We start from the raw sequence: 27,827 nt of genomic DNA, 5'->3' as shown, positions 1-27,827 counted from the left end.
AAATCCATTAGATACTTACAGAAATTTTTCAATCATTTTTAGGGTAGAGGCATTTAAATTCTGGAACAAATCAAATTTTCTTTTTCTTTTTTTTGGCCGCACCACATGGCCTGTGGGATCTTAATTCCCCGACGAGGGATTGAACCCCGGCCCACGGCAGTGAAAGTGCTGAGTCCTAACCACTGGACCACCAGAGAATTCCCACATATCAATTTATTTTTTCCACATATCAATTTTTAAAGTAAAATGTATTCTGGACCACATAATTCCTTTCCTTTAGACTACAGATTAAAGAACTTTCATTTTCCACAGATACCACTCAGAAATCCCAATCCTGAAGAAATTTCTTTTCCTATTTCTGTTAAACTCAGTATTTTGTGAATCCTTAAGTCCTTATTTCCAAATCTCAAGTTGCCAAATGCCACATACTCGGAAACTCGAGATCTCCAGTACATCAATGGAGAGGAGGTTACCAAGAAAATAAAAATCTTATAAGGAAGTATGAGAGCATCTTTTCTTTTTTATGATCTGAAACCTAAGAATGATATTTTGTCTTAAGCTTTTTATTTATTTTTTTGGCCATGCAGGGTATCTTAATTCTCCAACCAGGGATCGAACCTAGGCCCCTGGCAGTGAGAGCGTGGAGTCCTAAGCACTGGACCACCAGGGAAGTCCCTAATTTTTTTTTCAAGCAAGTTTCTCTGACCACGCTTTTTTACCAGAATTGCTTTAACACCAGGCATATTCAGTAGCAACGAACTCTGTAACACTGTAAAAAAGACGAACATCCTAATGGAAAACTATGGGGTAGGAGGGAGGGGAAAAAATTGACTCCACCCTTTAGTACTTTAAGAAAGTGAATTTTAAAGTAAAAAAGCTATTCGGCTATTAACATGTAAAAAATCTAACAATTATTAATAATTTGGGGCAAACAACCAAACTTAATACCCATTAAATACGGAAAAATGTGTTTGGCTTAGCCAATATGTGCAGAGATGAATAAACACATAAAATTTACCAAACCGGCAAAGGTTACAGTAATTTGGTGCAGGAACAGCAAAATTTACTGTTGACGGTAAAGTGTTTTGTAGTCTTTATGGAAGGCAATCTGGAAAGACTTCTGTATTCATATTTCTTGATGTAATTTATCCTAGGGAAATGACCAGTAATGTATGAAAGTATTTAAGGAAATCCACCACAGGATTGTTTATAGCACAGGATTCTTTAATAGTTCAAAACTTAAAATAACTTAAAAATCCAACAATAGGGATACTGTTAAATTGTTAGATCCAAACTATGCAGCGAGTGAAAATAACAGTAACACTAGGGCTTGATGAAATAGGACAATGTTTGGTGTGAAAAAAAGCATATTCAACTGCAGACATATATGTTATCTTTGTGTAAAAAAAATGTGTACACACCCATACACCCATAAGAGAAAAAAAAGACTTAAAGCAATGCTCCAGTGTTAATTGGTTTTATGTTTTGTTTTGTTTTTTTTGCGGTACGCGGGCCTCTCACTGCTGTGGCCTCTCCCGTTGCGGAGCACAGGCTCCGACGCGCAGGCTCAGCGGCCATGGCTCACGGGCCCAGCCGCTCCACGACATGTGGGATCTTCCCGGACCGGGGCACGAACCCGCGTCCCCTGCATCGGCAGGCGGGCTCTCAACCACTGCGCCACCAGGAAAGCCCAACCGGTTATATTTACGGGTCAGGAGTATAAATAATTTTTGTGTTGTATACATTTTATGTTTTCTAGGTTTTCTATAGTAAGCACACAGATTACCGGAGAATAGAAGTATTTTAAAATAGGGTTCCAGGCTACATAGGCTTTTGCCAGACTTGCTAACCCACGTGAGCTGAGAGCCCTCTATCCAACTACGCAGCCGCCATAATAAAGGGTGTACAATCACTGAAGGACATGGTAAGTTTATTTGGATTTGGGGCTGTGCAGAGTTCAGTCTCGGCTCCCCGACGTCCTCCTGCCGCGGCTCCTGGACCTGGAGGAGCTCCGGCTGTGGCTGCGGCGGCTGCGGCTGCCCCGGCCACGGCTGCGGCCCCTTTTTCTTCCTCTGCTTCGGGAACTGTGCCTCTCCCGGCTTTTGGACGCGTGCTTGTGGGATTTCTTGCCCCCGTGGCTCCTCCTCCTCCTCCTCTCGGCCATCCCGTTCCTCTTGTAGGAGTGGGCCGGCCCGGGGCTCCTCCTCCTCCGCGGCCTACTGTAGTAGTCGTCGTGGCGGCCCGGCCGCTCTCTCCTCTCTGAGTTCTTACTGAAGCAGGAGCCAGTCCGATCCGGAGACAGGTACATGTCTCGATTCGCTTCCCAAAATTCATTGTTGGGATTTCTGAACACGTGAAGAAAGTTGCAGTGTTTCCCTCTTGGACACTGCTGTATTTCAAATAAACCTGGAGGGGCACAGTGAAGAAACGGCATTTACTGCTCGCACTTCATCCTTTTCAGAAGGTACATTTCTGATGTTCGCTTGTGATAGGACTATTTTCTCCTTACGTACATTGATGTCATAGTTTGGTTCCCCGAATTTCAAAAATATTCAATGCTCTAACAAAGGGCACTGTGAAAAGTAACAGATAAGAACTTTTAATTAACCAGAATGCCCTGTTCCCCTACTGGATTATGGTGTGGAGTGCAACCGAACCAATGGCGACCACATTATTTTTTCTAGGCTTTTACCATCCTGCTGACAATGTAGATCCCTAATTAACAGTGAAGAACCAGCCCTGGGAGTCCCCCTGGCAACATGCTTTGAGGGCACGGTGGTGGGAGGACCAAACCACTGACCAAAAGAAAGAGCCTATCGTAAGTAGAAGATCCTGTATTTTCTTATACTTCAAGAAGATGATAACCACTGGCCTAATGCTTTAAATTTACCAGGTGCTTTTAACATGGAAGATTTTTGTCAAAGGTGAAATCTACTTGAACAATTTAGAGATCTTTTGGGGATTTTCAAACTTTTTTAAAAGCGGTGAATTCCCTAAATATGTAAAAGAGTTAAAAGTGAAATACCTCCATACCACACACTATATACAAAAAGTCAGTCAAAATGGATCAGAGTCCTAAACGTAAGCTATGAAACTATAAAACTCTTTGAGGAAAACATACAAGTAAATCTTCGTGACACGGGCTAAGCAATGGATTCTTAGATATGACACCAAAAGCACAAGCAAAAAAAGAAAAAAAATAGAAAAATTGGACTTCCTCAAAATTAAAAATTTTTGTGCTTCAGAGGACAACATCAGCGTGAAAAGACAACCCACATGATGGGAGAAAATAGTTGCAAATCATATCTGCGATAAGGGACCTGTCTGTAGAATATATCAAGAACTCTTACAACTCAATAAGACATATAACCTAATGAAAAATGGGCAAAGCATCTGAACAGACATCTGTCCAAAGATGATATACAGTGGCCAATAATCCAATAATAAGGACACGACAAAACGCTCATTAGTTACTAGGAAAAAATAAAGCTGTTATTTAAAAAATAACAAGTGAAATAAATAGTTTCCTGCTTTGGGGGAGTCAAAGTCACACTCAGAAGCACCTCACTGAAATGGAGAAAACAGAACCATCTCTTTCAGCACCCCAGTCTTTAAATCAGGCATAATGGTTCTTCTGGTTTGCCAAAGCAAGGAATTCTAAATTCCTTTTTTTTCTCCCTTCAGATAAATGGTTTTTAAGTGAGAGCATCCATTAAGACCAGGTTGCCAAAGATTCAGACTTTATAAATTATAGATTTTGAAACAAGAGGTTTTAAGCAGGCGAGTATAAAGCAAAGCAAAGCAACGCAAAGGGTAAGGGAAGTGGTCCCGTAAGGCATGGGCAGCTCCTCTCGTAGCTCCCGGAGCACTTCAACAAGAAATGGTTCCGCGAAGCCCATCTGATAGAAATCAAAACAGAATGAGCCCTTCAAAATTGCCAGCTACTCAAAGGACTGACTCATTTCCTGACTTGGCAGCCACTGTCTGATGAGTCAGCCTGACTGAATGTGCCCTGACCAGGTTCTACAGCTATAATCAATCTTTATGACACAAAAGCTTGTATTTCAATAAGGCAGGAAGTGTCATAGGTAATGTTTTAGGTGGCAAAGATGACAGAAGGTTCATTAGGGATAAAGATGGGAAAAAACCCAGCTCAAGTGAGGAGCCAATGAATAGAAAACACTTCTGAGACTGCAATCAGGAGACGGCGTCCCTGATAGACACAACTTCTCAGGCTTCCTGCAGAGCCCAGGACTTCGAGCACCGACTCTGTCACCTATACATTGTGACCCCAGTCACCTCATCCATAAAGTGACCCACAAGGTCGGTTACAGGTCTAAACTGTGATGTACTTTACATAATGATCTCTGCTCATCTACCAGGTGAGGCAAAAGCTATGCTTCACACCTTTAAAAGGTTGGTTTTTTTCCTAAAACTATTCTTTATATGACAGTGGAACAGTGGGGAAAAAAGTCACGTTGTATTTTACCACAAATTGCCATTTTCCATCGGGTCACTGGGCAGAATTCGCACTGAAGCTGTCTTCCCGCGTACCACCGTCCATTAAACAGAGAAAAGGCTGCTTGGCATTCTTCTTCCCTTGAAACCACAAATTAAAGGATGCACTTTAGAGTAACTTTCTAATATGCAGATTAACCCTACTGTTAATTAACCCTTGTATTTGTTTACTGTAGGACCACCTAGTTCACTGCCTTTGTGCTACCTAGGGAGTCCTTATTACAGCATTCAAGGTCCTGAAGCTCACTTTATTCAGGAACCGTTTTGTTTTTTAGTTTTTTTTACTAACCCTCCCAGAGGTTTTGATGCAAGGAAATCTACTTGAGTCAAAGCTTCTTAAACCAAAAGATTGGACCATTAAAAATGCAGAAGTGTTTTCCATTGTCACTGCCTGTTCCTTCTCAGCTCAAATCGCTGTCCTTCCTATTATTCAATACAATGGTTAATTTATCCCATTAGCCATGGCAGCACAGGCAAACAGCAAGACGAGCAGAAACAACACACTAACTGCTTGCTCTCTTAGCGGGCCAAATGCACACTGAAATTATTTGGGGCTTTTATTTGGGGTTCTCTATTCTAGTTATCCCTTTTCAGTTTGTGTTTTAATTTTAAAATTATATAAGTAAAAAATTAACTATAATGCAAAAAATTAAAAACTCTCTAAGTATACGAAAAATGAAATACAAATATATAGTTTTCTAATCCTTTCCATATTTCTAGGTCAGCTCTTAATATTTACATTTTTAAAAATACCATGCATATGAAAGGTATATATTCAGTGGAAAAATCCCAGATGTCAATGTAATCACAACACTATATTGTGACAAATGTGAAGATGTTTATGTTTAGAATACTTACGATTGATATTGAACATACACATTGCCCCTCAGATGAGGTTCCAAGTTGCAGCTGACCTAAGGAGCAATGAAGAATTCCATCATTAGAAAACAAACAAAAAAGGCAAAAACCTAAGGAAAAGAAGCCCTCCAGTCATCAAACGCATTTTTTGTCCAGGCCAACATTACCAAAAGTTGTTATCAATCAAAGATTCCAAAATTAAGATACTACCCCACTCTTACGTCTATTTAAGGCATACTTCAGCAGACGGTAGTGTTGCAGGCCCCAATTACCTGATCCCTGTTGATCCTGATTCTTTTTTGTCCAAAGATATGAAATGCTTCACACGCATAAAAATACAGAGACTATTTTAAAAAAAGAAAAAAAATACAGAGACTAGAAATCAGCCCCTATATACACCACCCAGATTTAACACTAACATTTTCCATTTTTGACTGAGAATGTTTAAATACATAAAACGTGAAAGACCCAGTTGAAGCCCTTTCATCCTATTCTTCTCCCTCCTCCATCACATAGGTGGAACACTATCCTGAGGTTGGGTATAACCTTCACATTCCAAACACACACACACACACACCCCTATCTACACAGACACAATACCCACAGCCATACATACACACAGACAGGCATATACACATATATCATATGTGTGCCATAAAATATATACATATATTATGTACAGACATACAAAGAAGTGTGTGTCTGTTATGTACGTATGGGTATACACATATTTATGTACATATATGCTAAGAAGCACGTATATATATTGATAAACAATATACAGTATGGCTTTGTACATTTTAAAATTTTATATAAATAATATTTATTTCACATCCTTTTTTCAAGATGTAATCATGTAAACTTAATGACTCATTTTAAACTACTAAATACTGGCTATATCAAATTATCAAATATATTTATCCACTCCTCTAATGATGCATATCCAAGGTGCTTCCAATTTTTCATCAACAAACAGCGATGCAGTTAGCATGCCTGAACGCCTCTCTGGGCGGTAGGACTTTGTCTAGTGTGCATGACCGGAAGTAGTATGCTGATTTGTAGGTTCCATGTACTTTCAACCTCACTAGGTACTGACAAACTGCTCTCTAAAGTGGTTTTACTAATTTACACAACGTCGCCCATGCTTGATATTAGAATTCATAATTTTTTTCCCGATGGGTATGAATAACATCTCATTTTAATATGCACTGTTCCCATTACTTGTGAGGGTGAACATTGACCATTTGTCTTAAAAAATGACAAATCTGATTTCGTTTTACATAACGGTATAAAAAGGTCCTTAGGGCTTCCCTGGTGGCGCAGTGGTTGAGAGTCCGCCTGCCGATGCAGGGGACACGGGCTCGTGCCCCGGTCCGGGAAGATCCCACATGCCGTGGAGCGGCTGGGCCCGTGAGCCATGGCCGCTGAGCCTGCGCGTCGGAGCCTGTGCTCTGCAACGGGAGAAGCCACAACAGTGAGAGGCCCGCGTACCGCAAAAAAAAAAAAAAAAAGTCCTCAAATACTCATACTAATGTTTAGCATTTCTTTTCAAAATGAATCTATCGATATAATTTTACAACTTAGTTGCAGAGTATTTTTATTAGAGCATCCCAAGAGAGGCAGGATGCGTACTGACTGACACTACTGACTGACACCATCCTTAGAAGAAAGACTGGGGGGGTTTACCTAGTGGCGCAGTGGTTAAGAATCCGCCTGCCAAGGCAGGGGACACGGGTTCGAGCCCTGGTCCAGGAAGACCCCACATGCCGTGGAGCAACTAAGCCCGTGCGCCACAACTACTGAGCCTGAGCTCTAGAGCCCATGAGCCACAACTACTGAGCCCGCGCACCTAGAGCCCGTGCTCCACAACAAGAGAAGGCACTGCAACAGAAGCCCACGCGCCGCAACGAAGAGTAGCCCCCGCTCACTGCAACTAGAGAAAGCCTGTATGCAGCAACAAAGGCCAATGCAGCCAAAAATAAAATAAATAAATAGATAAATTTATTTAAAAAAAAGAAAAAAAAGGAAGACTGGGGACTTTCCTGGTGGGCCAGTGGTTAAGACTTCACCTTCCGCCTTCCAATGCAGGGGGTGCGGGTTTGATCCCTAGTCAGGGAGTCGGGGAGCTAAGATCCCACATGCTTCTCGAAATCTTTAAAAAAAAAAAAAGAGAGAGAGAGAGAGAAGGAAGACTGAAAGGCCCCAGGAGGCCACGTGAGCCGCACCAGGGCCCTTAGAGATCATTTAAGCCAGTGGTTTCCAAAGACCCGTTATTAATTTTCCATGATGAATTTGATGTTTTGGAAATTTTTCTACTAAAAGTTTATTAAACAGCTTTCCATTTATAACTGCCAACGTGATTAGCATGAGCCTGGCTGACAGAATTCTCAACAAAAGAAAAAAAAAACTCCACGGTTAGTAGGTACGGCCTGTTGCAGATAATGGGGGTGATTTCCATTAAGCAGCCTGAGGTGTTGAAAGCTCCAGCACTAACTTCCCAGAAGCGGTATGATGTAGGGACCCCATGCGGGAAAACACTGATGTAGTCCAGTCCTCGCCCTTCAGGGATGAGGAAAAGGCACAAAGAGGCAAAGAGCCCACGGCTAGTCAGCACACCAGCTCCTCAGCGGTGCTTCTCACGTGGCACCGAGTCGTGTGTGGCCAGGCACTTAGAAGTACTGTGAAGACGGGAAAGTGCATGCAACAGAAAGAAAAGGTAAAGGGGAAAGAGAAATTTTGAAAGAATTTTTTAAAATCTTGAAATCAGTAGTAAGAAGGATAGCCTTGAATTTCACGAGGGCCGCAGTTGCTCTGTTTCTTAGCTGTTCCAAATTTCCACTGTCATTTCCAACTAGCAGAAAAAATTCACAGCTTTATTCCTATCTCTTTCCAAATTATGGGCCATTTCCCCCATCCTAACATAACAAAATCATTCAGGTTCGGATCTGATCAAATTGCAGACAGCAGGAGACTTCACTGTGCTAGAATTTGACCACTGGGCCCAGGAGCAGCAGCCATTACACCTGACTTCACGCTTGCTTTAAGGAATGTTTTAAAATAACTCTGTAATCTGAACACTTCTTTTACCCCCTATGCTGCATCACAAACCATGACTCTGGGAACACTATTTTCAGTATTGAGAGTATTCAGTGAATAAAAACAAAGTAAAAATAAAAAAGGAAAAGGAATCAAGGTTTATGTTCTTAGGGAGCTCCAAAAGAAAGAACATGCACCTTGGGTGGAAGCTGCAGGCAGGCACCATCAACACAATACAGTAACAACAAATCAACCACCTCGGTAGGTGGAGTAAGTAGACGATTGTCACACTCTGCTCTCCTCGGCTCTAGGGGAGACCGACCACGGGAGGGAGGGCATTCCGCATCATATGCAGCCCCTAAGCGAACGCTTGGATACCTATTTGCAGAGGACCTTATGCAGAAAATTCACAGGCTGCAAAAGAATGGGACCATAAAGGTACTGAATGGATGAAATATCTTTTCCCATCAAAACCTCAGAACCCAGGAAATGTCATGCTAGTACCTGTTTAAGATTTCAAGTAGTACCTCAACCGTACTGGCAATGAGGTGGATGGAGAGAGAGAGAGAAAGAATTAACATTTCCTTCCAACATGGCGCCAGGCCCTCCACCATAGCGCACGTCCCACCCAGGCAGAGAGCCTGTGCCCTCGCTTTCCCATGCCATCTGGTGCTTCAGAAGGAGGCGAACCAGTCCCGTCCTCCACGCGCACTGCATGTGCCCACCTTGAACTGTATCACTTTCCCCACGTTCTTGAACTCGGGGAGCACGTCGTCATAGAAGTCCAGGAACTGCTGGTAGGTTTCCTCTTCGCTGTACTCCAGACTTGCGTCGGGGTCATAGTCGTCCCTTCTGCACTGCTCCATCCCAAATGTCGTAAACATGCTTTTAATAAGAAGGGTGGGACTTGATGCCGGGAAATTGTGTTTACGTGAACACCTGCGTATGAAGGAAAAACTTCAGCATTCCAATGGTGAGAAATTACACATAAAAGGCTTGCTTTATACTGTGAGATACTCAAGCAACTTAGCTGTTTCAACTGAACTGTAAGATGATAAACCCCATTCAGACTTTAAATTTCAACACTTAAAACTGTTCTAGGGCTTCCCTGGTGGCACAGTGGTTGAGAGTCCGCCTGCCGATGCAGGGGACACGGGTTCGTGCCCTGGTCCGGGAAGATCCCACATGCCGCGGAGCGGCTGGGCCCGTGAGCCGTGGCCACTGAGCCTGCGCGTCCAGAGCCTGTGCTCCGCAATGGGAGAGGCCGCAACAGTGAGAGGCCCACGTACCGCAAAAAAAAAAAAAAAAAAAAAAAAAAAAAAAAAAACCAAACTGTTCTAAGGGCTTCCCTGGTGGTGCAGTGGTTAAGAATCCACCTGCCAATGCAGGGGACATGGGTTCGAGCCCTGGTCCGAGAAGATCCCACATGCCGTGGAGCAACTGAGCCCGTGCACCACAACTACTGAGCCTGCGCTCTAGAGCCCACGAGCCACAACTACTGAAGCTCGCACGTCAAGAGCCCGAGTTCTGCAACAAGAGAAGCCACCGCAATGAGAAGCCCGTGCACCGCAACGAAGAGTAGCCCCCGCTCGCCGCTACTAGAGAAGGCCCGCGCGCAGCAACAAAGACCCAATGCAGCCAAAAATAAATAAATTTATTTAAAAAAATAGTATCCAGCATTAAAAAAAAAAACTGTTCTAAAACTGACCAATATATTGGGTCTCATTAAAATGTAAGGTTGGGAATTATTTCCAAGTTCAGATGCCATTCAGCTGCCTTTTACTGAAGTTCAGGAAGCCTTACACATGTGGAAGCACCAGGAAAGAGATGCATGGGCATGACGGAGCGTGATGAAAGGCACACAGACACCGAGCATGGGACTCCGGACAAGGTGAGAACAGTGCAATCCTGGTTCCATACAATCGCCAACAAACCCGACACTTAGAGAAAAGGGTATTCTGAGAGTTTCAGCTAAATGGATCGCATTTCATAGTTTTCATGGCATTTTTATATTCTTTTTCTGATCCTTGCAAACTGTTAGGACAGCCAGGGCTAGTATTTTCTCCACTTTGAAAGAAAGAAAGTGAGGCCTAGAGAAGCACACGTACCCAGGTCACATGGCTGGGGAGAGAAGATCCCAGAGATCCGAGCTTATCGACAGTCTACTGCCTGTGTGTTATATGATGTGCTAAATGTAAGGAATTTCTCTTTAATGAAGGTTAACCATTGTGAAGAACAATTTTCTTTTCATAGCTTAAACTGGACCGGGTTGTAACTGAGTAATTTTTTAAAAAAATCTTTTATATGAGTTTACTTTCTTATTTACTTCCTTCTCCTCAAGTAAAATGAAGGAAAAAAATGCAGTTTAGGATTCCAAATCATCAAAATTTTCCTGATTAAATTTCTAGTTTAAAAATTAGTTAAAACAAGAACTTTAGAAAAAAAATCCCCAGAACTTTGGAAGAAAAAAAGTTGAAAAACAAGGCAGGTGTTAGAAAAAAAAAATGGCCCTGAAATGAATAAATGTTTAACTCATGCTTACTTTCCAGTGTCTGTAACATACATCTCTGTACACCTAGTGAGACAATGCACACAGAATGCCCCGCATACACCATGCCCAGCTCAGAAATGGGCAATCTGTGTTCATTAAAGTGAAATTTTCTATTTTTCAAAGGACCCTCCTAGATTATTCAGTCAGAGACCTTGTAATGAGATCCATCTTCCCAAGGACAAATACCCACAGAAAAAAGAACGAGGATTCAACCTGGTTGGCAGTGTTAGCAGAACCAGAATTTTACAAGTATGGAGCACATACAGAATTAAATGAGAAACCAATTTAACAAGGTTAAAATTCTCATGGGATTATCATAACTGAATGAACTTGGCTCTATAGTACCCAGGATGTCAAATGAACATTTGTGAGTTTTGGAACAGCGCCAAAGTCCCCATCTAGGGAAAAATCCCACTTGGCCTAGAGATAGTCCATATAATCTGAGTGTATTTAAGGCCAGCCCTATAGGTTCTACTGAAAAGTCAGCTAAGACAAAAGATATTTGGGAAGGCAGTCTAAAGTTGTGGTATCAAACCCATGTGATTCTCAGAATCACCTGGGAAGAACTGAGATTTCTCAGGTCCTGCCCTAGACCATCTGTTCAGACCTCCAAGAGTGGGGAACCCATGTTTTCAGAGTAACTCCCCACCTGGTCCTGAAGGTTAGCCATGTTTGGGGACTCCTGGTTTAGGCCATGCTATTTACTCAGATCCTTGAATCAAGTAAGACTGCCACAAAATCATGTAGCTGGACATTACCTTAACCAAAGGACAGCCAATAAATGGCATGGGTCTCCAAATGCCCCCTCAGGTAGAGCTAACTGACTATGCCTCTTTTTCTTTTTTCAGGGGAGCACTCCAGGCACCCACTACCTTTGTCCTTTATAGAATCAAGCTACATGCTAAAGGTAGGCTGTGATTATTTACTGAAGGTCTTTGTGAGAAATATTCTCATGAAAATTACATATGCAACTGTTAATAAAACACCTATCAAAGTTACTGTCCACCTTCCTACTCAATGTCTTTATACAGTATTCCACGGGAGAAATATTTAGACTCTGATGCCTGGAAAATCTTTGTCTTTCCAGAGATCCCACTCATTTCCTTTTTGGTAAGAACTACATAGCTCATTTCTGCCTGGGATGGATACAACTCCAAAGCCAAATGTATTGTACGTTCACAATAACTCACTTTCTTCTCCTTTCCTTGCTTTCAATTTCTTTTATTTTATTAAACTTAGTGTAGTAGATTGTGAGCCTTCTTTATTTTATTTTTCATAAATTTATTTATTTATTTATGGCTGTGCTGGGTCTTTGTTGTGGTGCGCTGGCTTCTCATTGCGGTGGCTTCTTTTGTTGCGGACCACGGGCTCTAGGCGCACAGGCTTCAGTAGTTGTGGCACGTGGGCTCAGTAGTTGTGGCTTGTGGGTTCTAGAGCTCAGGCTCAGTAGTTGTGGCACACGGGCTTAGTTGCTCCGCGGAATGTGGGACCCTCCCAGGCCAGGGATCGAACCCGTGTCCCCTGCATTGGCAGGCGGATTCTTAACCACTGTGCCACCAGGGAAGCCCTGTGAGCCTTCTTTAAATCACTTCTGGAAACAAGTGAGGTATAAATAACTACTCTGATTAATAAATTTTACTTTTCATCAGTGATTATGTTCTTTAAGGACCAAAAAATAAATAAAAATTGAACTCCCCTCAAAGCTGTGACTCCAAGTGCAAAAAGGTTCTAGAATCAAACTCGTACTAATTACAAAAACAAAGCAACCAAAGAAATGCTTAGCTTACGGGAGTGCTTGATGTTGTGACAGACCTTAACAGAAAAGAACAGTTGTATGATCTGGAGCAAGTCACTGGGGCTCTCTGTGAAAGGGGGGCAGTATCTTTGTTTGAAGGGATGGTGCTGGATTTTGTAATTGCTGGTTTCATGGAATCTTATTTCACAACTGATCACTTGAATCATGCAAATACCCAAATCGCTCTCATACTTTTTTCTGATAGTTGTGATGGTGAAATTTCACATGCCTGTGAATATATTAAGAAAGGTTCACAAACTAAGCTGACCACCGTCAATATTTCCTTGAAACGGCCCTCAGGGATGGGTTTTGAGAGGCTGACAGTCCATTCCCCTTTTCACAAATAAGTACTGTCAACTGATTTCCTGAAACCACTTAGGACATCTCCCCTTCTCTCACTTATGCCCAGCAGAAGACTCCAGAATCCGATGACCACAAGTCTTCACATTTAGGGAAATGTTAGAAACATATCATAATTGAGGACTCCTGCAGCTGGGAAACCTTACATACAATTTGGTTCAATCCCCCACCCCTACCCCACCCCCGCCAATGCAAAGGTGACTCACATTGAGTCTCAACTGTCTTTCAAAGCTAATTCACTGTACACTTTTTCTTTGGTGGGGGATGTTTTACATCAATCATTACTTTTTTTTTTTTTTTTTCGGTACGCGGGCCTCTCACTGTTGTGGCCTCTCCCGCCGCGGAGCACAGGCTCCGGACGCGCAGGCTCAGCGGCCATGGCTCACGGGCCCAGCTGCTCCACGGCATGTGGGATCTTCCCGGACCGGGGCACGAACCCGTGTCCCCTGCATTGGCAGGCAGACTCTCAACCACTGCACTACCAGGGAAGCCCCAATTATTACTATTTTGATGAAATTAAACATACATTTGGGAAACACTTCTAAGGATACGAAGGGGGGTAAAGTCTTTCTCCCCTCCTTAGTTCCCAGTTCCTCAAGAGGAGACTTTCACTATTGACCGGATCCTGTGAATCCTTTCACAGATATTCTGGGCATATACAATCCCAGCTATAAAATATAAGAGGAGTCACAAATACTACATTAGTGACTCTCAATCCTGGGCCCATCAGAAACACCTGAGCACATTTCAAAAATTAGGGTGCCCAAGTCTCAGAAACTCTGATTTAATCAATTTGAGGTAGGACATAATTTTTTTCAAGCTTTCTAAATGATTCTAGTGTGCATCCAGGGTTGAGAACCACTGTTCTTAAAAAATGTAAAATGACGTGAAGGCTTAAATTAAAAAAGAAAGAGAAAGCTAGAGAAGGTTCATATTTTCAAAGAAGGCAATAAAACAGCATGGATAATTTTATGAATAAAATAAACATGAGAGACAACATACAGTTTCTCATTAAATACATATGAATTTTCCTATTCATATCCCTTTTTATGATGAATAGGACACTAAGATATAATTAGATCTTTTCTTCTGCAGAATGAAAATAATTAGATTTTCCCTCAGATGGATTTACTCACCATTATGAATTATTTATCTACTTTAAGCTGTTCATTCATAAACAAGCCAAATTATAAAACTCACCATTGCCTGGCATACAGTTGGTATTTAAATATTTGCTAAATGAATGAAAACATCAACACTTAGTTTTCCACATGAATGTCTTGTTTTAAAATCATTGATCCAAAAGAGGGAGGGAAGCAGAGTGTCTCAGAGAATAAGGGCAACAGTAACGAAATGAAAATACGAGCAAACACTCAGAACTTGCCATGGGCCTGCCACGTTCTCCCTGCTTTCCCTGCATTCACTCACAACTGCCTTAGAAGAGGGGTACTGCTTTTTTTTTTTAATTTTATTTATTTATTTATTTAATTTAGTTATTTTTGGCTGTGTTGGGTCTTCGTTTCTGTGTGAGGGCTTTCTCCAGTTGCGGAGAGCAGGGGCCACCCCTCATCGTGGTGCGCGGGCCTCTCACTGTTGCGGCCTCTCTTGTTCCAGAGCACAAGCTCCAGACGCGCAGGCTCAGTAGTTGTGGCTCACGGGCCTAGTTGCTCCGTGGCATGTGGGATCTTCCCAGACCAGGGCTCGAACCCGTGCCCCCTGCATTGGCAGGCAGATTCTCAACCACTGCGCCACCAGGGAAGCCCGAGGGGTACTGCTTTTAATCCCCATTTTACAGGTGAGGGAACTAAGGCACAGAGGGCTTAAGTAACTTTCCCACCTTGACAGCCGCTAAAGCCAGATGTTGAACCTGGTGTCTGTTCCTGACTCAGAGCAGACTGAGAACACATATTAGAATTTTCCTCTTCTCAACTCGGATCCTGTCTTTCACAGATATCCCTTTGGGCATGCCAGTTTTTGTTTTTTTTTTTTTGCGGTACGCGGGCCTCTCGCTGTTGTGGCCTCTCCCGTTGCGGAGCACAGGCTCTGGACGCGCAGGCCCAGCGGCCATGGCTCACGGGCCCAGCAGCTCCGCAGCATGTGGGATCTTCCCGGACTGGGGCACGAACCCGCGCCCCCTGCATTGGCAAGCAGATTCTTAACCACTGCACCACCAGGGAAGCCCGGCATGCCAGTTTTTAAAGCCTCTTTTGTGTACAGTGTTTGCCATTCAAAAAGTAAAGCCAGACTGCTCCAGTCTTTTGAAACAGATTATTTCCCCATCCCAGGTGTCCCATGTGGACTAATACAAGTGCAGAAAGGAAATAAAAGCAAAAGGTCTTCAGATAGCTGTGGGAGGAACGCAAAGGAAGCCCTGCCAGAGAACTGGACGAAGCCCACCCAGAGAAGAGGTATGGGGGTGTGGAGGAAGCAGGGGATGCTCAGCTGGGGGAACCGGAGCAGCAGCAAGAATGCAGCAGATGCCTATGAACATTTCAAACTCCAGCCCGTGCCAACTCAAAAACCTCAACATTTTGAGTCACTTAACTCTGACACAATAAAGCAAAATTGGTTACCTATCTCCGAATCTGCAAGCTCCTGTTTTACTGTAGAATGGACAATTAGCTCGATCTTTTTCCATTATCCTCAATTCCATGGGTGGTTCTGGGTTTTGCCATGTGGTGCCATTTTCCAACTGTTAAAAATAACCATGACTTTACTTGGTGTTAAAAATCCACGAAGAAGTAAATGTTTAAAAGGTATTCGAAATATTTGGGTCAAAAATAAAAACAGATTCATGTAAGAATATACACATTCAAGCTGTATCACACAATCTAGACTCTACAAACAACTGTCGTGAGACAGGGTCTATATGTCTCTCCTGGCTCCCAGTCACTGCCCATCATCAGGCATCGATATGGCTACCAGGAGCAGTCACCAAAGTTTCCCTTCAGTCCATCTATTCCTAAAAGGGTTGAAGGACTTCTTAGGGAACCACCCCCTGAGACCAATCTAAGTTACTGTGAATCAAGTTAAACCATCCATCTGGGCGTAAGTGTGTGTGATGCTGGTTACACACACTTTAAGGACTATAAACAAGTCCAGTCCACCAGGGTGATCTTTGCTTTTGTTCATCAGTTCAATTTTGTTGTTGCTGCGGTACAAAGCACAGAGCCACGCAGGTGATTCCCACATTCAGACAGGATCTAAGTAGCTTACCACGAAATTAACATTATTGGAAATATTGTTTTTAAAGAAATGTTCATCGGTCTCAAGTTCTTAATGAAAGGTTTTGAAAATACCTCATTTTCAGCCTGCTCCAGCATCTTCTGCACAGCTTCCTACAAATGGTGCAAACATAGGACTAATGAAAACCTCAAAGTCAGGTAAGTCACATCTGGTTTCTCTGGTTAAGAATCTCATGTGTCACAATTTTAAAAAAAACTTATGCACACAAAAGGCTTCAAGTTCTAATTTGCTTTCTACAGCACAGATCTTCTGAAAAGCTTTCAAAAGACATATAGCTGAGAATCTTCATTCAACTAGGACATTTAACAGCACACATTGCAAAACACAGTCTTCTAATAATTTCAGTAAGAGTAGTATTTAGTAGATTTGAACATATATTCCACATTCTAGTTTTTAAGATGAAGTATTAGTGAATATCATAAAAGACAATGCTAGCTGAAACATCACAGACATTTAACAGACGCTACATTATGACATGAACAGCAGCAACTGGGATTGATAAAAAATCTCAAACTTTCCGATAAGGCAAAGTCAGTCCTGAAATATGCCAGTAAATTTTGACCTCCTTGGCATTTAAATAAGTTTTAAATTATGTTCGACAGACTTCTCTTCCCTAGCTCCTTAAAGCATTACATAGAAGACTCATATGTCTAGCTGCTTACTTGATTAACTCTGCCTGGCCATGTAAGGGTCCTCAGTAACTTAACGTGCTCAAAACGAACCTCACTCTTGCCTACCCCTCGCCCATCTAAATGCCCATCTCAGTAAACGGTGTTGCCATCTGACCACCTGCTCAAACTAAAAAGCTAAAAGTATGACTTGAATTCCCTTCCCGGTCCATTCAGCCTACCAGCTAGAGTTCCGTTGACTGTGCCACGACTCACCCCAAATCTCTGTACTTCTCTGTATTAAGCACTACTGTCATCCAAACCACCATCATGTCCTGTCTGGAACAGCAGCCTTCTAACTGGTCACCATATATCCACTCTTGCCTCCTTGGTCACCACTCCCCACCCCCATCCCTCATTCTTTATACAAAAGTCAGAATGATCTGTTAAAAGTAACGGTAAATTAGATGAAGTCAATCCCTGATTAAAAACCCTTTAATGGCTTCCCATGACACTTTAGGTAAAATCCAAACTCGTCCTTCCCACCCAGGAGGCCTTACATGAATGACCCTGCCTACCCTCCTGACTTTCTCCCCACCCCTGATGCTCTTTCCTTTGGTCTCTAGGATTCAGGCACCCTGACCTCCTTTCAGCTCCACGCTCAGGGCGTCCCCCCTCTGCCTGGAGCCCTTCTCTCTGAGATCTCTGCATTCAGGCGTCAGCTCACACGTCGGCTTCTCCTTGGAGAAGTCTTCCTTGACAGGCAATCGAAAGAAGTACTTTCCTACCCCAATCACTCTGTCACATGACATTCTGCCTTATTTCTTTTTTTTCCTAATGCTTTATTCCTTTATACCGCTTAACATTACCTCAGAGCACTTCAAATGACCTTTTTTGCTTGCTTATATTCAGTTCCGCCATCTAGAAACCGAACTCAATGAGTACAGATCTTTTTCGCTGCCCTATCTCCAACCCCTAGAGAAGCATCTAGCTTACAGGAGAAACAAAGAATGCAGATCCCTTTATATATGCTTAGAATCGACTTCATTTTACCCACTTCTCCTTAATGTCTCACCAGACTTCCTTTGAAACAAAAGCGTTAGCTTTTATCTAGTGCCAGAAAGACCTCAGTTGAAGAACATTCCACTGTTAAAATGGGAATTTATTACACTCTACTAAAAAAATAACAAGCTCCAAACAACTTTCCTGCCCCCTAAAAACTTAGCATGATCTCGCCTCATCTGGAAAGCAGTACTCAAATAAGGGTGTTTAAAATTTGCACTGGAATTAACTGATGGCCTGAGACAAAAGAAACAAAGGTTGCTTCTACCCCATCATGACCAGGATGTAAACAAATGCATTTTCCCCCGTAATCTGGTGATTACCCAATTTTATGTGCTATTCATACATAGCATTATCACAGAAAAGATACATCCTGATGAATCAGTCAAGGAAAGATGAGCTGTGATATCTTTGAAATAAATACACTGTTAAGGAACAGCAGCAAAATAGACCAAAGCAATCTTTAAAAACAATCCTGGAAGATATAGAGGATATATACATATACCTTATAGATTCTTTCTTTGTGTGTGAGCAACTATAGGTTAGCTACAATTGCCTTTATAGCACAAGTTAGAAAGGAAGTCAAGATTTAATAACAAAAAATATTTCCTCATCCCTCAATATTTGAGTCTGATTTCTTTCAATCTATTAGTTCTTGCTGACACGTCCAAAGCAGTGAAGTCTCTTATGAATTAAACAAAGGTGGAAACTATATAAAATAGTATTCTCTAAGTAAGTCAACCCATATACAGCAAAACCTCCGAAGAACACCATTTGCTCTAGAGTGGTACAAAGTGTAAGGCAGGGGCCAGCTGCCGGTTTTTAATCAATACAACAATAAGGTTTTATTAGAACATGTCAACACCCTTCATTTTCGTGTTACCTATGGCTGCTTTCACGGGACACTGGCAGAGTTGGACATTTTCAACAAAGACCATACAGATCATAAAGCCTAAAATGTTTACTCTGGCTCTACAGAAAAAGTTGGCCAATCCCTGGTATAGAGAGTAAAATCGGCAGAGATGAAGAAAAACCTTCATTTAAGGCATCTGCCACAGCACCCACCCAAAGAAGAGCATCATAAGGAAACGCTAGTGTATATCCAAACTAAAAACATGACTCTAAAGAAAAAATCAAGTCCAAACCTGACATGCCTATAGCTTATCCTTCAAGCCTATCACCCGCCCCATCCGCTCACTAAGAGGATACGCAGTGCATCTATCCTCCTGTGACTGGAATCACCTCTCTTTCCTTCTTCTCCTGTAGCTTCTGCTGCTCTTCTTCTCTCTCTTTTCTCTGCTGTTCTTCCCATTCTTCCTTTAACTTTCTCTTTACAGAGGAAAAAAGAAAGAAGAAAGGTAATTATTTTTCAGACTCACTTTTTTACAACATTTCACATATGGGGCAAATAAATGAAAAACTTTAACACTGGTAAAATGGATAATATCCGATTTTTAAAGTTCAAGGTATGTAACTCAATGAGAGTCGTTTTGGTTAACTGGTTATCTGATTAATACCATACCTCTTGCTCTTCCTGCCGTTTTCTAGCTGCCTCTTCCTTTTCCTTCTTTATTCTGAATTCTTCTTGCGCCTTCTGTTCCCGCAGCAACCACTCCTCATGTAATTTTTGCCTATTGATGTAACGATGTGATCAGATAAAAGAAATGGGCACTAATCTACAAATACATCCACACACATATATGATAGCAAATGGGATTTTGGGAATGACGAAAGTATCATGAAAGATATTTTCTAGAAAGCAGTTAAGTGGAGGTAAGAGGATCAAGAGATGAGTAGTGATATTGGAAAAGCACTACATTTTAGCATATCCTCCTAGAGGGTGACAGCATAAAATCACTACTTCTACATTTCCTATCTGTATTATCTTTACACAAAACAATGACACTCTAGCTTTCCCTTTAGGTTGACCACAGTGATGTGTAGGTGCCAATAAAGTGAGTAACATCCAGCTTTTCACATTCAGGAAGTATTACCCTTCCTGTTCTATGCATTTTGAAAGTGCCCGTCGCAGGATTGCAGCATGATAAAAACCTGACATCTCCTGCTGTAAACCCTTGGACTGCTACTCTTTACAGCTGAGAGACTCCTGTGGTTTGCCCCAAGCACCTAACTGCTGAGAGAAGAAAAATAGAACTACATCGTGATCGTGTCTTTAAAATAAAGAAAGCTACAGGTTGTAAGAAAAGATGACAAAGAGTTACAAAAACAGATTAGTGGGTGTCTAGTTTATTTTTAGAAATGACCAATTATAAAGAGTGATCTTATCTTAAAATGGTGTCTCAGATATCCAATACCACAAGTTTCCAACTTAAAGATGGGTTATATTTCAAAAGTTTATTAGCCAATTAAGTGTTTAAAACCTAGACTGCATTTTCCCACTGAATTTGTAAAAGGAAAATGAAATATGAGAAACTGTTCTATATTACTTCAGGGACATTAGCAGTTAAATAAGGTTTTATGTCTAGTCTGGGGACCCAACCACAATTTCAAATACTTGATGGGAAAAAGTATTCCATTTCCAACTACAGATTCCAGGAACCCATCTTTTAGCCATAGTAGACACTGGCATGTTGCATGTGTCAACGTTCCTGTGTATGTCATAGAGTATATGTAAATGTTTCAGTGTGCAGAACTCTGATTCATGAACCTTTTGAGGAAGATATTCATTGTAAATAAACTGAACCAAAGTGTATATATATTTAAGACCACAAAAGAGTAAAATATTACAAACTTTAAAACTTAGTAACTTGGATATAATACTGAGAACTCTAGAACTCTGGGCACATAACTCTGTCAACCCCCTGCACTAAGAGACTTGAGCAAACTCTAGCATGCCTTTTAGCAGCATAAGGCTGTGTCCCTAGGATGACCCCATCACCTCCCACCCCCCAAGACATTAAAATGCCTGCCTGAGAAAACTCAATGCTGCCTAGAAAATGGACTGTTTGCTCTGGCCAACACCTGATAATAGGCCTCTGCCTTCCCTCTCCTAGAGCATTACTCAAAAGGGCTCGTAATTATGAATATGTGTCTCTTACAGCTCATAAGGGTCTCTCTCAAGGGCCTGAGAGCCATTCCTGGGAAATGCAGTCATTAAGAAGGATGAGGCCTCTGGCTCCCAGTCTCTGTGGGAGGATAAAGCCCTAACTTCCCTAACTGCCCACTAACGAACACAGCTTCCTGGTCACCTTCACAGGGATCAACTCCTGGTACTGTTCACTTTCCTCATTCTCCCTTTTAAATGCCCAAATCGCCTCTACACAAACCAGAATGGAGCTCAGGTCTTCCCCTACTGTCGGGAGTTACTGAATAAAGTCTGTTCCTGCACTTTAATGTCCGGCTCTGTTTACCTTTGACACTATACACCTCCTTTTAAGTACTACATAAAGCCATTCAGTATTTTCAAATAAGTTTCCTGCTTTTCAACAATAAAGTATTATGCAACTCATATAGGAATAAACAAAAATCAAGGGAACACAAAGACATGTGTATGTGATTTAAAAGAAGCATCTAAGTAAATGGGAAAGCAAGAAAAATGACTTCCCTATTTCATGCTATACATATCATCTTTATCATTACAGAAATCTCTAGTAGTAAGAACAACCAGAGATATTACAGCACCTCCTATCTGCTCACACTACGTTAAGTGCTATACACTTACCACCTCATTAATCTCATTTAATCTCCCCAATTCTATGCTGTAGGTACTATGATTGATGGTTTTTTTTTTTGGCTGCATCATGTGAGATCTTAGTTCTCCAACCAGGGATCGAACCCGTGCCCCCTGCAGTGGAAGCGTGGAGTCCTAACCACTAGACCACCAGGAAAGTCCCTGTTTATGTCCATATTTAAGGCGAGGAAATTGAAGCTTAGAGAGATTAAGCAACTTGAACACAGCTAGTAAGTAGCAGGGCCAGGACTGCAATGCAGATCTGGCTGAATCCAACTCCCTGTTCCCAATCATTACTACTTTTTTTTTATTTTTTCAGCATTTTCATATTTCCACCTATTTATGTGCTTATTTGGGTAACAGGAACTAATTACAAGAAAAGAAGCAACATTTCCAGTGAACACACTAAATAGCTAGACAGGACCTATAAAGTTTTTTCTCCTTTAAAAAATTATTTATTTATTTTTTATTGTGGCAAAGTATACATACCATAAAATTTACCATTTTAACCATTTAAGTGTACAGTCGAGTAGCATTAAGCAGATTCATATTATTGTGTACCACTTGGGGAATAAAAAACAAACTACCCCCTGAAAAATACCAAAAGAGAAAAAGAGCAGAATATTTTTGTCAACTTGGGATGGGGGCGGCCTTTTGAAATCAGACATCAAGGCTAGATATCATGATGAAATTGACGACATGGAGATCAAATTATGTGAGTAACACGATAAGCCAAGTTAGGACTGATGACAAATGAGAAAAATATACATCACACACAGGACAGATAAAGGATTAATATCCTTAATCAAGTAATAACATTGCTTGCACAACAAACTTAAAAAAAAATGAATCCCAAAAGAGAAAGGTGCAAGAACTAAGCAAGCTACAAATAGATAATATATAAAAAGATACTCAACCCTACTAATTAAGAAGTGTACATTTGAACTCTTCTCAATACTCTGTAATGGCCTATATGGAAAAATAATCTAAAAAAGAGTGAATATATGTATATGTATAACTGATACACTTTGCTATACAGCAGAAACTAACACAACATTGTAAATCAACTATACTCTAATAAAAAAATTTTTTTAAATGTACATTTGAAACAATGAAATATGACTTTTCACTAAAGGAGTTTTAATAACTGATAATGCCTAGTGTGAGTGAAGGTGTGGAGAGATGGGCACCTTGCTTCACTCTTGGAAAGGCTGCAAACTGCAATCTGGATGCCCTTTCTACCTGCCCATCTACCTTTTACGTGTACTTCTCCTCTAGGCATTTTCCTAAGGAAATAATAGCACAATTACCATGGATTTATAATCATGGATACTCACTGCAACTTTTTTATAATAGTAAAAAGCCTGAATGTAAAATAATAATAAATTAATAGTAAATAAGAGTAAATTAATAGTACATGGTAAGTGAATGTTATTTAATAGTAAATAACCTGAATGTCCATCAGTAGAGAACTATAAATTATGAATAGAAAATAAATTATGCCAGTCATACAATGGATACTGTGTTGCTATTGAAATGGTTGAATTAGATCTCTGCACCAACACCGAAATAAATGTCCTATATAGCGAAAAAAGCAATTTATAGAAAAATAGGTATAAATATCATCCCACAATAGAAATATACATATATACTACATCTACAGTTTCTTTCTTACCTTCTTATTGGGGCTATCTTTGGTGTGTTGAGTTTACTGAAGCCCTTTCACTGTTTACACTTCTTAATTATTTGGATTTTTTTTCAAAAACATTTACCAATGAGCAAAAAGAGTGAATAATACTTTTTTTTTTAAAGACAATATCTTTTTTCAGCCCATCAGCTAGCGGTTTAAACAGTTTATCCAGGGTATTTTATAAGACCTATTTTGTATAAGATTGTATAAAGAAGACCCGCCCTAGTTAGCAAAGATTTAGGATATTCAAGTAAAATAACTGGGTTCGCAGGAAGCGCTTCAATCAGTGCTGACCTCTCTCTCTCCAGCAGCCTCTCTTCTTCTCGTCGTTGTTCTTCAATAAAGGCATCCGCCGCTGTCTCCTCCTCCTCCTTCTGTGAGAGTCCTGAAGGAATGTCAGTGTTTTAGTACACTATCTGTATATTACAAAACCTTGGTCAATAATTCAGGGAAAAACTTACATACAATTTTTCATCTTTACAATTATGGTACAAACCTGTTTTTAAAACTTTCTAATAATAAAGGGCCCCAATCGCCCAAATTGGAACAATGTGAACACTGAAAAGAACAATAATGGTAGTAGATAACACATTAAACTTAAAAAATTTATTGATGGTTCCATAGTGATACCCCAAAAGATGGTGAGGTGTGAGAGGGAACATCCACCTGTATAGAAGAATGGCAACTAAAAAACGTAGAAAGACTTAAGTAGAAAAGTCCTCACTTCTGCACCCCACTGTAGGAAGAGGATATTTATTTGGGAAGAGAATATTTATTTACACTATCTCAAAATATCAGCCCTCGGACGAGTACTAATTACAAAGGCAGGAACATCTTTTTCAATGGAGCCATCTGATTGGCAACACTTAGACCACACTTGCATCATTAGGAGTGGAACAACTTGACATGAGAGGCCCCCTGATGTATGCAATGAGAGCTATACAGCATCAGCTTTGTAGTATTTTGCTACAGAGTGTAACCTGAAGCCAATCAGAAGACAGACTAATCTAGAATGCAGAGCATTCCACAAGACAACTGGCTTGAGCTTTTCAAAATAATCAAACTTGAATTGGGAAAGTTTAAATATGGCCTGTATATATATTACTGAATTAATGTTCCTTTGTTTAGTATTATGGTCCTTATTCTTAAGAGATGCAGGCTGAAGTATTTAGGGGTAAGGGGTATGGATATGCAACTGATATGCAAAGGTTCAGAAAAAATTTGTACATATGGATCTATCTATATATAGAGAGAAAGTAAAGCAAAATGTTAACAATTGACAAATCTAGATGAAGGGTTCATGGATGTTTATTGAACCATTTTTTCAACTTTCTGTACATTGGAACATTTTCAAAATAAAAACATGGGGGCTTCCCTGGTAGCGCAGTGGTTGAGAGTCCGCCTGCTGATGCAGGGGACATGGGTTCGTGCCCCGATCCGGGAAGATCCCACATGCCGCGGAGCGGCTGGGCCCGTGAGCTGTGGCCGCTGAGCCTGCGTGTCCGGAGCCTGTGCTCCGCAACAGGAGAGACCACAAGAGTGAGAGGCCCGCGTACCGCAAAAAAATAAAAATAAAATGAAAACATGGGAAAATAAGTTTTAATATAATAAAAATTTATATCCTCTTCTACTCAGAATTTAAATGTGAGGGAAAAAAAGGAGGAAAACTGAAGTGATCTTAAGGAAATATAACAGAAGATCTCAGGCTAAAAGGAAAAAGATATTGTCTGTCACATATATTAAGTATAGGTCTAACCAAAGACTCACCCAGTCCTAGATAATCACCATACAGCTGACCCTTGAACAATGCAGTGGTTAATGGGCACTGGCCCTCCACGCAGTTGAAAATCCATGTATAACTTAGAGTCGGCTCTCCACATCCATGATTCCTCTGTATCTGTGGTTCTGCATCCTTGGATTCAACCAACTGCAGACCATGTAGTACAACAGTGTTTACTATTGAAAAAAATCCACATATAAGTGGACCTGAGCAGTTCAAAACCCATGTTGTTTAAGGGTCAAATGTATATCTAATTGTATTATACATGTAACTGTATATGGAATCATGCTACAATTTTACAACTTGCTTTTTATCCTTCATGTTACCTTAATTTCTGATAATGCAGCTCGTTTCAGATTATTTAAAGTAGAACTGGGGGCTAAAGAGGCTACCTGTAATAGAGAGGTTGATACTCCAGAAATTTCTACTAATCACTTGCCAATTCACTCTTATAGCAATCCTTACAGAATACTTCTATATTCTAGCCTTCTGTAATGTTTGCCCATGCAACGTGTGCTACAACCCACAGCAGCATTTGGTAGACCACACTATTCATGAAGCACCACTAAGTAAAGAATTGTGAGTTGGAGTAGGCCAAAGCAGGAGCAGCCATCCAGAGACAAGCGCTTAGTCTTGGATCTGCCATTAGCCATATATAATCACGAGCAGACCAGTGAGCTGCATCCTTCAATTGACTAAACTGCCAAAGGACACATCCACCTGCCTATTCACAGAGGCTCACTCCAAATGCACTTTACAAAGTTAAAGGGGAATAAAAAATCAATGGAATATGTTGGATTTAAAATATGTAAAGAAAAAGAAGAGTTTTTAAAAGTGGGGGCATGTTACAAGAAAACAGGTTAACAAAGTAAGGAAGCTGAAAACTTCAAGGAGGCTGGGAAATCACTAAGGGCATCAATAACGTCAACCTAACCTGTTTTTCCTTTTATCCCTGATGCTTTATCCTGCCTCTAGTGGGCCAGTTTTGAACGAATAAAACAGAGATGCTAATACAGGCTGCAGGGCAACGCACTGCCCCTTCCATTCTAAGTATCCCAAGTAATGCTACTGAAACAGTTACAAGGTAACTCCAATGGTAGGTAAAACCTCCATGGCTATTTTCTCAAGGCTGGAGAATCCTGGTTCCTTGAGTCTGTGGACTTCAAGAATTGTCTAGGATAATTTAACAGGCATATTCTGGCTAATGTGTATGGTAACCATTATAACTCAGTACTCCTGCGTGATTTCAGTGCTTTCGTCTGCATTTATAACTACACTATACAACTTTACAACTAAGTTCATTAAACAGGTAGGTTTAATATACAAATGTTAGATTCTGCCATGAAGGCCAAATGACACCACCATCAGTACAGATGAAGGTTCCACAGTATTTTAATAGGAAAAAAAAGTGATAAATAACCACAGGGCAACAGTAGTAGTGGCATTCCAAACTCCACTCAGTACCATATTCACGTTGTGAGCATCTATTTCCCATCATCCCTAACACTACATTAATGTAGATATGGGGACTTCCCTGGCGGTCCAGTGGTTAAGACTCTGAGCTTCCACTGCAGGGGACTGGATGTATAATTGTATAATTTCACTTGGTTTTGTGATTTGTAAGTATATCGCTTTATAAGTCAAGTAAGTTTCACAACTAATTTTATGCATATATGTTTAAATAATGTCAACAAGGGGTCTCTCATGTTAGTGAAATTTAAGAAAAACTTGCAAAGTGTCTAAAACTGTCGACTCCTGCTGGTTTTACAAAGAAAACTATTCACCGAATACTTACTATGTGCAAAGGCTGGGCCAGCTACTGTAATTCGTAATGCCTGCACCTGTAATATTAGATACTTCATAAATACCTAACACGTAATCAGTGGGTGATGATTCACCGTGACTTCCCCCCCACCCCTTGAGTACGTTAACATTGTTTCTGTCATGGATCTAACACAACTTTTTGAGAGGCCGTGGCCACAGCAATTCTTTTTCGGATACGGTACTTGCTTTCCTTCTGACACTGGGGCCTCAGGATGGGAGTCGGGGGAGCAGTTGCATACACAGAAAACAGGATGAATCCATTACCTGAGTCTCTCAGTCGAGCGAGTTCCTGCCGACGTTTCTTTCGTTTCTCCTTCTTCAGGGCGGCCCTGTACTTTTTGTGGCTGGAAAAACAAGACACAAAGACACTCCAGCGTCAGTGGCCGCACCTGCAACGGTGCCTGAGCTCCCCTCTCCTCCGCGCCCAATGACAGGAACTCGTTTGGGCGCTCGAAAGTGAAACCTTGCTTCCCGTGTTTTAATTACAGAGCATGCTTTTACCATCGCCTCGCCATCCCATGCGCAGACGGCAGGTCTTCTCCATCCCACCACCTGTACCCCTCCTCGCCTCCCTGAGCCCACAGACGCCCGCGGACAGTCCGGGGCGCGCCGAGGGAAGGGATCGAGCTGCCGCGGTGGCTTATCTGCTTGGCCCAGCTCCCTTTCTGCCTGCAAATCCTTCAACCCAGCCTCAGTCCGCTCCGTCCCCTTTTCTTGTCAGCTCACCTCCCCCAACCCAGCTCACCTTAGCTTCTCCGGAAACATCATTTTCTCGGACGCCGCCATCTTGCCAGCACCGCCACGCCCC

At 41.3% G+C, this 27,827-nt stretch overlaps 1 protein-coding gene across 1 annotated transcript; it reads right to left on the bottom strand.

Annotated features, from left to right (window-relative positions):
- Positions 1-1,209: 1,209 nt before the first annotated feature.
- ZRSR2 (zinc finger CCCH-type, RNA binding motif and serine/arginine rich 2) lies at positions 1,210-27,827 on the bottom strand. Its single transcript, XM_082680760.1, has 11 exons — positions 27,765-27,827; positions 27,284-27,363; positions 23,710-23,800; positions 19,557-19,665; positions 19,277-19,363; positions 16,418-16,456; positions 15,692-15,810; positions 9,138-9,351; positions 5,377-5,432; positions 4,490-4,599; positions 1,210-2,406 (listed from the first exon to the last, which is right to left on the bottom strand). Exons 1-11 carry the CDS (start codon positions 27,803-27,805, stop codon positions 1,958-1,960), a joined length of 1,395 nt encoding a protein of 464 aa, XP_082536886.1. The 5' UTR covers positions 27,806-27,827; the 3' UTR covers positions 1,210-1,957.

Source organism: Grampus griseus, assembly GCF_964374135.1.
Source record: "Grampus griseus genome assembly, chromosome: X".
NCBI classification, from domain to species: Eukaryota; Metazoa; Chordata; class Mammalia; order Artiodactyla; family Delphinidae; genus Grampus; species Grampus griseus.
Note: the sequence above shows the minus strand (reverse complement) of the source record. Positions and strands in the feature narration are given on the sequence as shown.